Here is a 13,689-nt window from a genome sequence, read left to right as displayed (position 1 = left end):
CACTTTTTACATTAATAGAATATTTTATTTAGAGGAACAGAACAGCATAGCGGTGTTCACATCTAAATCAGTAAATAACATCCAAAGAACTTCATCCTCAGAACAGGAAAGAGTGACGGGGAGAAGCGCTGCAGGAAGGAAACAGAAAGCAATCATTAGAGACAAAACATCTGACAATACTGAGAGTTATTATGTTTCTGTACGAGCTACGTTTAATGTTTCCGACAACCCGTAATGTTATATCTAAGTTAAAGAAGATATCCACTGCTCCTGGTACTGGGACGGGTTTACTAAATCCACCGAGACTTTCCTCTTCTTGATAAAACACTCACGTGGTTTTACTCTCCGGTGGGCCGCACGCTCTCGAAGACGCCGGCCTCCCTCATGCTGGTGAACTCTTTGGTGGCGTCGTAATGCTTGTAGAAGTCAGCGTACGCCTGTTTCCTCGGCTCGGTCACTCCGTACTGCCGGGAGACAACGAAGAGAAAAGGTTGCAAAAGGGCAGAGTCAGAAAAGATCAATTGTTAACATTAAACTTCTAAATTCTGTCCTCAGAGTTTCATTAATACGACGGATTAGATTCCATGAGATTTAGTTGTTTTCCTGCCATTAGTCTGCTAAAGGGTGAGTGGCTCAAGATGCTGATATTGTTCCTTCCAACGTGTCAAAAGAGGAGGCAGGCAGGCTGATCCTTAAGTCAGCATCTTCCTGGTTCCCTCAATAAAAAGCCACTGGGAGTCTCTGTGTCAAACAAACGTTTATGATACTTACACGTTTAGTTCAGCAGGATAATCTCCACATATTAGCACTACTTTAGGATTTCTGAAGTAAGTAGCTAATGTTGGGCTATAAAGGAACTACAGCACGGTCACATGACTTTAGGTCCCCACCGCTAAGCTAAAGGTGGCTAATGTTGGGCTATAAAGGAACTACAGCACGGTCACATGACTTCACGTCACCACCGCTAAGCTAAAGGAGGCTAATGTTGGGCTATAAAGGAACTACAGCACGGTCACATGACTTCACGTCACCACCAGCTAAGCTAAAGGAGGCTAATGTTGGGCTATAAAGGACCTACAGCACGGTCACATGACTTTAGGTCCCCACCGCTAAGCTAAAGGTGGCTAATGTTGGGCTATAAAGGAACTACAGCACGGTCACATGACTTTAGGTCCCCACCGCTAAGCTAAAGGTGGCTAATGTTGGGCTATAAAGGAACTACAGCACGGTCACATGACTTCACGTCACCACCGCTAAGCTAAAGGTGGCTAATGTTGGGCTATAAAGGAACTACAGCACGGTCACATGACTTCACGTCACCACCGCTAAGCTAAAGGAGGCTAATGTTGGGCTATAAAGGAACTACAGCACGGTCACATGACTTCACGTCACCACCGCTAAGCTAAAGGAGGCTAATGTTGGGCTATAAAGGACCTACAGCACGGTCACATGACTTTAGGTCCCCACCGCTAAGCTAAAGGTGGCTAATGTTGGGCTATAAAGGAACTACAGCACGGTCACATGACTTTAGGTCCCCACCGCTAAGCTAAAGGTGGCTAATGTTGGGCTATAAAGGAACTACAGCACGGTCACATGACTTCACGTCACCACCGCTAAGCTAAAGGTGGCTAATGTTGGGCTATAAAGGAACTACAGCACGGTCACATGACTTCACGTCACCACCGCTAAGCTAAAGGAGGCTAATGTTGGGCTATAAAGGAACTACAGCACGGTCACATGACTTCACGTCACCACCGCTAAGCTAAAGGAGGCTAATGTTGGGCTATAAAGGACCTACAGCACGGTCACATGACTTTAGGTCCCCACCGCTAAGCTAAAGGTGGCTAATGTTGGGCTATAAAAGGAACTACAGCACGGTCACATGACTTCACGTCACCACCGCTAAGCTAAAGGTGGCTAATGTTGGGCTATAAAGGAACTACAGCACGGTCACATGACTTCACGTCACCACCGCTAAGCTAAAGGAGGCTAATGTTGGGCTATAAAGGAACTACAGCACGGTCACATGACTTCACGTCACCACCGCTAAGCTAAAGGAGGCTAATGTTGGGCTATAAAGGAACTACAGCACGGTCACATGACTTCACGTCACCACCGCTAAGCTAAAGGCGGCTAATGTTGGGCTATAAAGGAACTACAGCACGGTCACATGACTTCACGTCACCACCGCTAAGCTAAAGGCGGCTAATGTTGGGCTATAAAGGAACTACAGCACGGTCACATGACTTCACGTCACCACCGCTAAGCTAAAGGCGGCTAATGTTGGGCTATAAAGGAACTACAGCACGGTCACATGACTTCACGTCACCACTGCTAAGCTAAAGGAGGCTAATGTTGGGCTATAAAGGAACTACAGCACGGTCACATGACTTCACGTCACCACCGCTAAGCTAAAGGAGGCTAATGTTGGGCTATAAAGGAACTACAGCACGGTCACATGACTTCACGTCACCACCGCTAAGCTAAAGGAGGCTAATGTTGGGCTATAAAGGAACTACAGCACGGTCACATGACTTCACGTCACCACCGCTAAGCTAAAGGAGGCTAATGTTGGGCTATAAAGGAACTACAGCACGGTCACATGACTTCATGTCATCACCGCTAAGCTAAAGGCGGCTAATGTTGGGCTATAAAGGAACTACAGCACGGTCACATGACTTCACGTCACCACCGCTAAGCTAAAGGTGGCTAATGTTGGGCTATAAAGGAACTACAGCACGGTCACATGACTTCACGTCACCACCGCTAAGCTAAAGGAGGCTAATGTTGGGCTATAAAGGAACTACAGCACGGTCACATGACTTCACGTCAACACCGCTAAGCTAAAGGTGGCTAATGTTGGGCTATAAAGGAGCTACAGCACGGTCACATGACTTCACGTCACCACCGCTAAGCTAAAGGAGGCTAATGTTGGGCTATAAAGGAACTACAGCACGGTCACATGACTTCACGTCACCACCGCTAAGCTAAAGGAGGCTAATGTTGGGCTATAAAGGAACTACAGCACGGTCACATGACTTCACGTCACCACTGCTAAGCTAAAGGCGGCTAATGTTGGGCTATAAAGGAACTACAGCACGGTCACATGACTTCACGTCACCACTGCTAAGCTAAAGGAGGCTAATGTTGGGCTATAAAGGAACTACAGCACGGTCACATGACTTCACGTCACCACTGCTAAGCTAAAGGAGGCTAATGTTGGGCTATAAAGGAACTACAGCACGGTCACATGACTTCACGTCACCACCGCTAAGCTAAAGGAGGCTAATGTTGGGCTATAAAGGAACTACAGCACGGTCACATGACTTCACGTCACCACCGCTAAGCTAAAGGAGGCTAATGTTGAGCTCTAAAGGAACTACAGCACGGTCACATGACTTCACGTCACCACTGCTAAGCTAAAGGCGGCTAATGTTGGGCTATAAAGGAACTACAGCACGGTCACATGACTTCACGTCACCACCGCTAAGCTAAAGGAGGCTAATGTTGGGCTATAAAGGAACTACAGCACGGTCACATGACTTCACGTCAACACCGCTAAGCTAAAGGTGGCTAATGTTGGGCTATAAAGGAGCTACAGCACGGTCACATGACTTCACGTCACCACCGCTAAGCTAAAGGAGGCTAATGTTGGGCTATAAAGGAACTACAGCACGGTCACATGACTTCACGTCACCACCGCTAAGCTAAAGGTGGCTAATGTTGGGCTATAAAGGAACTACAGCACGGTCACATGACTTCACGTCACCACCGCTAGCTAAAGGAGGCTAATGTTGGGCTATAAAGGAACTACAGCACGGTCACATGACTTCACGTCACCACTGCTAAGCTAAAGGCGGCTAATGTTGGGCTATAAAGGAACTACAGCACGGTCACATGACTTCACGTCACCACTGCTAAGCTAAAGGAGGCTAATGTTGGGCTATAAAGGAACTACAGCACGGTCACATGACTTCACGTCACCACCGCTAAGCTAAAGGAGGCTAATGTTGGGCTATAAAGGAACTACAGCACGGTCACATGACTTCACGTCACCACCGCTAAGCTAAAGGAGGCTAATGTTGGGCTATAAAGGAACTACAGCACGGTCACATGACTTCACGTCACCACTGCTAAGCTAAAGGCGGCTAATGTTGAGCTATAAAGGAACTACAGCACGGTCACATGACTTCACGTCACCACCGCTAAGCTAAAGGAGGCTAATGTTGGGCTATAAAGGAACTACAGCACGGTCACTTGACTTCACGCCACCACCGCTAAGCTAAAGGAGGCTAATGTTGAGCTCTAAAGGAACTACAGCACGGTCACATGACTTCACGTCACCACCGCTAAGCTAAAGGAGGCTAATGTTGGGCTATAAAGGAACTACAGCACGGTCACATGACTTCACGTCACCACCGCTAAGCTAAAGGAGGCTAATGTTGGGCTATAAAGGAACTACAGCACGGTCACATGACTTCACGTCACCACCGCTAAGCTAAAGGCGGCTAATGTTGGGCTATAAAGGAACTACAGCACGGTCACATGACTTCAACACTAGGATACAGGAAGTGTTTAATGCTGACTAACTTCTGTGTGTAAATAGTGTCGAGTTAAGGTTCTGTCTCACCTTCCAGCCCACAGCAGCCAGCAAGGACAGAGCGAACGCGATGGGAACGTGAAACCTCAGGCGCTTTGCCAGCAAACCCCTCATCAGAGGCTTTTGCAGAGACATGATGGATCACCTGTGGAGAAAAGAAAAAGTACTTACTCAATATGGTAATGTGTATTTAAAATAGAAAGAACAATAGTGTGTTTACGCAGAGTAAAGACGCATTGAGACCATTCCTTTATACAATACAAGATATTTGGTCAAACGTTTGGTGCACTCTGACTTTATATTTAAGGCAGATACTGAAAACAACATTTGGAAGTTTTTAAAACCTGATGATGAAATATCAGCAGATGGTATTTTTATATAAAAACAAAAAAGGTCTTGACCGCGAGATATACATCTGTGCTGAGATGTGAAGAAACAAGGACACTCATCCGGATACCCGCAGAAACATAGAGTAATCCCAAGAATCCCAGAGTAACTTTAAATCACGGTCTGTAAACGTGTTTCTGCCCGAAGAGTGCGAGCATGGGACGGGGTGTACGAAGTGTAACTGATGTGTTTTACATGCCATCGTCTTCAGCGAATGCCTCTTCATGCTTTCATGATTTCATATTCAGAATGTATTTACTGTCCTCCTCACACAGAGGCATAACAGCATTTCCTTCGCATCTCTAACGGCATTATTAAAAATACACAAATAAATAAAGCAGTGTTTGAAGTAGACGTAGCTGACTGCACGGAGAAGGCACGAAGATTACAGTGAAATAAATGGCAATGAACATATTTGACAGATTATGACATTTTAAAAATATACAAAGCTCCGCAAGTTGAAGAAGAAGATTCAACTTATTGTCATTACGCAGTACAGCTACCATGCAACGAAACGGTTTCTAGACGCGTGTTAGGAGCAGTGGGCTGCCATTATGCACGGCGCCCGGGGAGCCGTGTGGGGAACGGTGCCTTGCTCAGGGACACCTCGGTAGCACTTGGTCTTGCCGGGACTTGAACTGGTGACCTTCCAGCTGCCAAGCCAAGTCCCTATGGACTTCACCACCACCGCCCAGTGAATGTCATCTAGTGATGGGAATTATGGCTCGGTTCCTTTCAAAGAGACGTTTTTTGTAAAGGGGCGGGGTTACTAGGTTTATCTGCGAAGTAATTTAAATTTATTTATCCAGGAATGTCCCATTGAGATACAAGATCTCTTCTTCCAGAGAGTCCTGACCACCAGGATAATGATTGCCTGTATTGCCAGACCTGATGTCAATAATCTGCATTGTAAACGTGACACAAGGTGGCGCTGTATCCATGTCATCATGTCCGTGAATGTGCTTTGAATTCACCCTCTGTATGTGTTCAGTAAATAAAGTTGCCTTGAATGAAATTCACGCAACTCTTAATATCAGATACTGTGTTTTAAGTGGCGATGGAGATTATTTGTTGACCCTGCTTTAAAGGATATGTTGCCTTTACAAATGGTGCGCTTTGTCACCGCCTGGGTTTTGGTTGAAGTGCTGCTGCAGTTTCGCGAAAACACGTCGTCTACCTGTCCTGCACCACTTCTGACTTCTCTCTCGCGTATTAAGACCCACCCCATCTCACGCTGAAACCTACCAATCAGAGTAGGGGCGGGTCTTCACAGAAAACAAAATCAAGCTTTTTAAAAAGGCGAGTGGATGTTGGCAGGCAGGCAGTGCGGACCACCGATTGAACGTTAAAAAGAGCGGCTCTCACCGAGCACGACTCGGTTCCCCTCGTTCGCACCAAAGACCGTTCAAAAGAATCGGCTTGTTCGCGACCGACACATCACTAATGTCATCGAGACTCAGAGACAGTTTCACCCCACAGGCCATGAGACTGTTAAACACCAGGACTCTTTAAAGTGCATCCATAACATTCATCCGTTTGCATCGATAAAATTATTTATCCAATATTCCATTTGCGTGTATATAGACTCTTCTCGCACTATTTCTATTCTATTTGTATTTACTTGCACATCTCAAAACATTCTCTTGCACTATTTTATCCGTTCTATGTCATATATATATATATATATATATATATATATATATTCATGTTGCTCTGTTGGAGGAGCCTGGGACTTCAGCTTTTCATTGCCATATCTACCCTGTAGCTACCGAGCACACGATGATAAAACCTTGAATCTAGTTAAGATCGTTTCCATATTCAACAATGTATTAAGAATGCCAATACAGACCTGATACTGGATTGTATTTGTGACATTACGTAGAGAACACAAGGCCAGAAGGTCAGATATCTCAACTCACCTAGAAGAAGCTGATTTTCCAAATTCGGATGCAACTCTTACTTTGTTTAGACATTAAAAGGACTGGACACATTTCCTAGAGAATATACATATGTGTCGCCATCACTCACTGCTGCCAAGTCATGTCTGCACTGATCACGTGACCTCTCTCTCTGTGAGTTACTTGATTACATGAAAATGACCCCTGTCTCACACCCAGGTGTCACACTGCACATACAATATTACTATAGGACTGCACATGCGTTTTGTCAACGATTATTAGCAGGAAGAGCTAACAGATGTAGCATAGTGAGGGTCATTATAGATAGATTATTTTTGTTAAAGCAGCAGTGTATTCAGGTATTACAATATTCAAAAAGGTGGAATAAAGTATACACATAATACAAATAAGAACAATAAACAGCAAGTATAAACCTGTATGCAGTAGAAGGTCAAAGTAACAATGTCAGAATGGCTTCTTGTTTTGGTACTATGACATGTTAACTCTTTCACAAACATAACAAGCCAACGTTATTATTAAAATGTATTCTTGACTAATATAAAACAGTCATTTTGAGTAACGAACAATCTGTTAGCATTAAGCTAATGTATAGGCATAAGTGACGAGCTTTCGATTAGCATTTATCATTGAAAGGCGTTTAGCATTTAGCATTGAGCTAACAGCAGCACGATGAGCTAAGCTAAACCGGCGAACTGCTTTACAGAGCCAAACGGCAACATTTAGGAGAAATAGTAACACATAGGAGTGGTTATTCATTTGAAACAGAAACACAATATCATTTTAAATTGATGAAAACATATAAATATTAGTATTTTAAGAGATACTCACAGGTTGGACTCACGACCTTCACACACAAACAGCCTATTCTGCCGGAAGAGAAGCTCTACTGGAGCCGCAGAGGGACACAATTAATTACAGAGAAACGCGAAATCAGAGGGGCAGCTGAGGTCATGGACGTGTGAGATGCGACGGCATTCAGGTGAATAAGTATAAGAAATATTAATCTTGTATTATTTCTAATTTGTCTACTTTCCATCACAGGAGTTACACACATATGTTTAGTTCCTTATGGCAACATAAACCGTTGCTGTAATTAAACAGGTTGCAGTTACACAGAGTGGCCACCAGAGGGAAGCAGAGCACCACTGGGGAGTGAGAACTGCACCGTTTAAATGCTTGTAACAGTGTCCATTATTACACACGGGCTCTATTAGTAATATCAGTATTTGTAGTTGTTCAAGTGTGAATAAACTATATAATAAAAACAGAATAATCCTGATTAGATGTCTGCATATTATTTTCCTTCACAACCCCAAACCTTTATCTCCGCTGCTTTTTAAAATCAAGTGCAGAAATGTCCTTTTTACAGCTATGGGGAATGTCTTAATTAACCATTTAATCTGATAACTGATATTTGTATGCGTTAACAAGTTTTAGTACGAATGTAGAACATGCTGATCTTCTAAACATGTACTTTAAAAAAAATATATATTCGTTTGTAGTTTATTTAGCTAATTTCGAGAAATCAATTTGTGGACAGTTGCATCATGTTGCTTTTTATTAATGTCTATTTCATATTCATCATTTTAGATTCGTCTCTTTCTAGCTCTATTGTGACTATCTCTATGTTTGGCTATTTATTCCATGTTTCTTTATATTGTTTGGCATTGGTTAAGCATATCTTCTTAAAAATGACTTCTTCTCTGGGAGTTTAGTTTGAATAAATGCCCTCTGAGTTTATTTATCAATATATGTTTTATAACGATATTTATACATCTCACAAACATAGGTATTTTTAATGAAAGCTGTCAAACAGATACATTTAACACACGCCATCAGTGAACCTTTATGAAATCACTTTGGGAAAGCGGATTAACATTGAGACACTTTATTGTACAACATGCTGCAGACTCTTTACAGCTGGTTGGATGTATTGCTACACACTCAGTGAATAAAAGCCTGAAGACGTGGCATTTATTAGCGTTCTTTTGCAGTATCTTGAAACACAGAACATCAAACAATACACTGAAACAAAGAGAGGAGATTCCTCTGTTGAACCCCACCGCCTGCTGTTCCGTAAAGTGCATTTTAATAAAGTATTCGTCCCTCTGAAAAACTGTATTCATGTTTTCTTTTTTAAAGGAGAATGCTGCATGATAAAAAAACGTGTATAACCAGAACATCTGCCACACACACACACACGCACACACACACACACACACACACACACACGCACACGCACACACACATTTCATCTAAACCATCATGCACTTTTTAAGTTTCACAAACCCCTATGACTGTTGTCTAAACAAAACGGTATTTAACTCACAGCGTGCGAAAGATAAACGAGCACAGGAAGCTGGGACACGTCGTTTTTATTCATGCTAGATGCGCGGTCCTCCACTTTGTTCCAGACTTAAATATCTCAACGACTGTTGTGTCAAACATTCATGCTCCTCAGAGGATACACCCTATAGTTCGCGGCTCATCCAGCTATACAACAGAGAGGTGATTGAAGTGTTGATGTGTGGGACCTTGAGTGATGACTGATCCGTCAGAAAGAGTCTCTCCGCTGGCGCTTATGGTTCATTTCCTTAATATTCATTTAACCATAATGTCAAGCTGCACGTCTCACTCATTAGTGTCCTTTTGTTATGTACACGTCTGTTTCATCATTAACATACATCCTTTCTCCAGGCGTCTTCTCAAACGTCCAAGAACCACAATTGTCTTTGAGTTGGAAGAAGAAAGCGTTGCTGATAATCTTCAGAGTTCCAACGTGTGTGAAATATCGACTTGTATACGACACAGCAGTCCTCCGGTTTGCTGCATAACAATAGAGTCAACATGAAAGTTTCAAAGCACTTGAGAGTGAGTAGACTTCTCTCCTCCAAGCTCTTTCTATCAGAAGTGTCCTAGTCCTACAGTCAAGTTCATATGAGCATACTTTGAAACAGTTCAGGTTATGTTTCTTCTTCTGTGTGCACGTTGTGCGCAGTCAGACAGAAACATTCTGGTCACATGGTTAAAGGCTTTCAGACAACACTTCAATGCAGCTTTCCTTCATGCTCACTTCGAGGGTGGAGAATGCGTCTGGTTTGTACAATCTTCAAAAGCTGCTTTTACTCACCTCTCGATGATGACCTCTGAGTGGGGTAAAGCCGATCCCTAATGTCCCTAGTGGCCGTACACTAGTACTACAACTTCAGTGTCAGTCCAACATTGACTTACATTGGGAAAGAGAGTCTGTAAATCAGCTGTAGGTTTTTTTTTATCACTATTATTTAAATATTAGGTCCTATAATTGTATACGTGCTTAAAGCATTATCCATTCCTGTGAGCCGAAACTGACGGGAAGCAGCGGCTGAGAAGAAATGTCCAAATGCTTTGAATGTTTTCTTGTATAACAGTTTCATTCCCTTATTTCTGTTCAAATCAAATATCTATATATAAGGAGAGGCGATTCGCAGAATACTTTGGATGAAAAAACCTTCCAACTTGTTTTTCAGCCCGAGGCATCGAGGAGACAGAAGATAATATATCCAGCAAGACTTTGGGAAACATAAATCTGAGGCGGAGGGGTTTTAACATCATGGCTGTAAATCTGAGGGATAGTCCGGGTTGTACCATGTTGGAGCCGAGGGGTGTTTTTTTAGAAGTTTAACATCACAAGAGATGCATTTTTGGATGCTTTTGGGTCGTAGTATTGCAGACGAGGAAGGATGATGTAGGGTCGTACCATCATGGAGGTGGAGGGGGGATGTTAGAAGTCGTAGGGGCGTACCATCAAGGAGCTGGAGGGGGGATGTTAGAATTCGTGGGGCGTGCCATCATGGAGGTGGGATGACAGAAGTCGTAGGTGCGTACCATCAAGGAGGTGGAGGGGGGATGTCAGAAGTCGTAGGTGCGTACCATCAAGGAGGTGGAGGGGTGATGTTAGAAGTCGTTGGAGCGTACCATCATGGAGGTGGAGGGGTGGTGTCAGAAGTCGTAGGGGCATACCATCATGGAGGTGGAGGGGTGATGTTAGAAGTCGTAGGGGCGTACCATCATGGAGGTGGAGGGGTGGTGTCAGAAGTCGTAGGTGCGTACCATCAAGGAGGGGGAGGGGTGGTGTCAGAAGTCGTAGGGGCATACCATCATGGAGGTGGAGGGGTGGTGTCAGAAGTCGTAGGTGCGTACCATCATGGAGGTGGAGGGGTGGTGTCAGAAGTCGTAGGGGTGTACCATCAAGGAGGTGGAGGGGTGATGTTAGAAGTCGTTGGAGCGTACCATCATGGAGGTGGAGGGGTGGTGTCAGAAGTCGTAGGGGCATACCATCATGGAGGTGGAGGGGGGATGTCAGAAGTCGTAGGTGCGTACCATCAAGGAGGTGGAGGGGTGATGTTAGAAGTCGTTGGAGCGTACCATCATGGAGGTGGAGGGGTGGTGTCAGAAGTCGTAGGGGCATACCATCATGGAGGTGGAGGGGTGATGTTAGAAGTCGTAGGGGTGTACCATCATGGAGGTGGAGGGGTGATGTTAGAAGTCGTAGGGGCGTACCATCATGGAGGTGGAGGGGTGGTGTCAGAAGTCGTAGGTGCGTACCATCAAGGGAGGTGGAGGGGTGGTGTCAGAAGTCGTAGGGGCATACCATCATGGAGGTGGAGGGGTGATGTTAGAAGTCGTAGGGGCGTACCATCATGGAGGTGGAGGGGGGGATGTTAGAAGTCGTAGGGGCATACCATCATGGAGGTGGAGGGGAGGTGGGATGTTAGAAGTCGTAGGGGCATACCATCATGGAGGTGGAGGGGGGATGTTAGAAGTCGTAGGGGCATACCATCATGGAGGTGGAGGGGAGGTGGGATGTTAGAAGTCGTAGGGGGCGTACCATCATGGAGGTGGAGGGGGGATGTTAGAAGTCGTAGGGGCGTACCATCATGGAGGTGGAGGGGGGATGTTAGAAGTCGTAGGGGCGTACCATCATGGAGGTGGAGGGGGGATGTCAGAAGTCGTAGGTGCGTACCATCAAGGAGCTGGAGGGGGGATGTTAGAAGTCGTAGGGGCGTACCATCATGGAAGTGGAGGGGTGATGTTAGAATTCGTGGGGCGTGCCATCATGGAGGTGGGATGACAGAAGTCGTAGGGGCGTACCATCATGGAGGTGGAGGGGGGGATGTCAGAAGTCGTAGGTGCGTACCATCAAGGAGGTGGAGGGGGGATGTTAGAAGTCGTAGGGGCGTACCATCATGGAGGTGGAGGGGGGATGTTAGAAGTCGTAGTAGCGTACCATCATGGAGGTGGGATGTCAGAAGTCGTAGGTTCGTACCATCAAGGAGGTGTAGGGGGGATGTTAGAAGTCGTAGGGGCGTACCATCATGGAGGTGGAGGGGAGGTGGGATGTTAGAAGTCGTAGGGGCGTACCATCATGGAGGTGGAGGGGAGGTGGGATGTTAGAAGTCGTAAGGGCGTAGCATCATGGAGGTGGAGGGGTGATGTCAGAAGTCGTAGGGGCGTACCATCATGGAGGTGGAGGGGAGGTGGGATGTTAGAAGTCGTAGGGGCGTACCATCATGGAGGGTGGAGGGGAGGTGGGATGTTAGAAAGTCGTAAGGCGTAGCATCATGGAGGTGGAGGGGTGAATGGTCAGAAGTCGTAGGGGGCGTACCATCATGGAGGTGGAGGGGGGATGTTAGAAGTCGTAGGGGGCGTACCATCATGGAGGTGAAGGGGTGATGTTAGAAGTCGTGGGGCGTGCCATCATGGAGGTGGAGGGGGATGTTAGAAGTCGTAGGGGCGTACCATCATGGAGGTGGAGGGGAGGTGGATGTTAGAAGTCGTAAGGGCCGTACCATCATGGAGGTGGAGGGTGATGTCAGAAGTCGTAGGGGCGTACCATCATGGAGGTGGAGGGGTGATGTCAGAAGTCGTAGGGGCGTACCATCATGGAGGTGGAGGGGGGATGTTAGAAGTCGTAAGGGCGTACCATCATGGAGGTGAAGGGGTGATGTTAGAAGTCGTAGGGTGTACCATCATGGAGTGCGGGGGGATGTTAGAAGTCGTAGGTGCGTACCATCATGGAGGTGGCGGGGGGATGTTAGAAGTCGTAGGGGCGTACCATCATGGAGGTGGCGGGGGGATGTTAGAAGTCGTAGGGGCGTACCATCATGGAGGTGCGGGGGATGTTAGAAGTCGTAAGGGCGTACCATCATGGAGGTGAAGGGGTGATGTTAGAAGTCGTAGGGGCGTACCATCATGGAGGTGGCGGGGGGATGTTAGATGTCGTAGGGGCGTACCATCATGGAGGTGGCGGCGGGATGTTAGAAGTCGTAGGGGCGTACCATCATGGAGGTGGACTGCAGGGAGTAGCTCGGCCCTCTGAAGTGATGCCACTTGATGCCGTTGAGCTTCCTGATGTTGTGGCCGACGGTGTAATAAATCCCGTTCAGGTTGGAGAAACCACAGGCGTCAAACCACCCAGCCTGAGGGGGGAGAGGGGAGGGTCTTTATACCAGAGAAATATCACCTTAAAGGTCCCTATCATACTGTTCTTCATCAATATATATAATATAGCACAGGTCTCAGATATATACAGAGCCTGTCTCTGATTGGCTGAACACCAAACAGATCATTGCAGCATTACCCATAATCCCCTCTGTTTCAGCGCTGTTTCCAAAGTGCTGATTCTCTGTCTGTTACTTTAGATGAAAATAAGGAGCCCCTCCCCACGCCCCTCTGAGAGACATTTGGTTACAAAGAACTCAATGGAGCTCTAGAGGAGACTCAGGTGATAAGGGGGGGGGG

General features: G+C 45.9%; 1 protein-coding gene across 1 annotated transcript; it reads right to left on the bottom strand.

Moving 5' to 3' along the window:
- Positions 1-3: 3 nt before the first annotated feature.
- On the bottom strand, positions 4-7,839 carry LOC117447008 (cytochrome c oxidase subunit 6C-1-like). Its single transcript, XM_034083572.1, has 4 exons — positions 7,735-7,839; positions 4,631-4,745; positions 333-464; positions 4-128 (listed from the first exon to the last, which is right to left on the bottom strand). Exons 2-3 carry the CDS (start codon positions 4,733-4,735, stop codon positions 339-341), a joined length of 231 nt encoding a protein of 76 aa, XP_033939463.1. The 5' UTR covers positions 4,736-4,745; positions 7,735-7,839; the 3' UTR covers positions 4-128; positions 333-338.
- Positions 7,840-13,689: the final 5,850 nt, after the last annotated feature.

This window comes from Pseudochaenichthys georgianus, chromosome 5, assembly GCF_902827115.2.
Source record: "Pseudochaenichthys georgianus chromosome 5, fPseGeo1.2, whole genome shotgun sequence".
Lineage (NCBI taxonomy): Eukaryota > Metazoa > Chordata > Actinopteri > Perciformes > Channichthyidae > Pseudochaenichthys > Pseudochaenichthys georgianus.
Note: the sequence above shows the minus strand (reverse complement) of the source record. Positions and strands in the feature narration are given on the sequence as shown.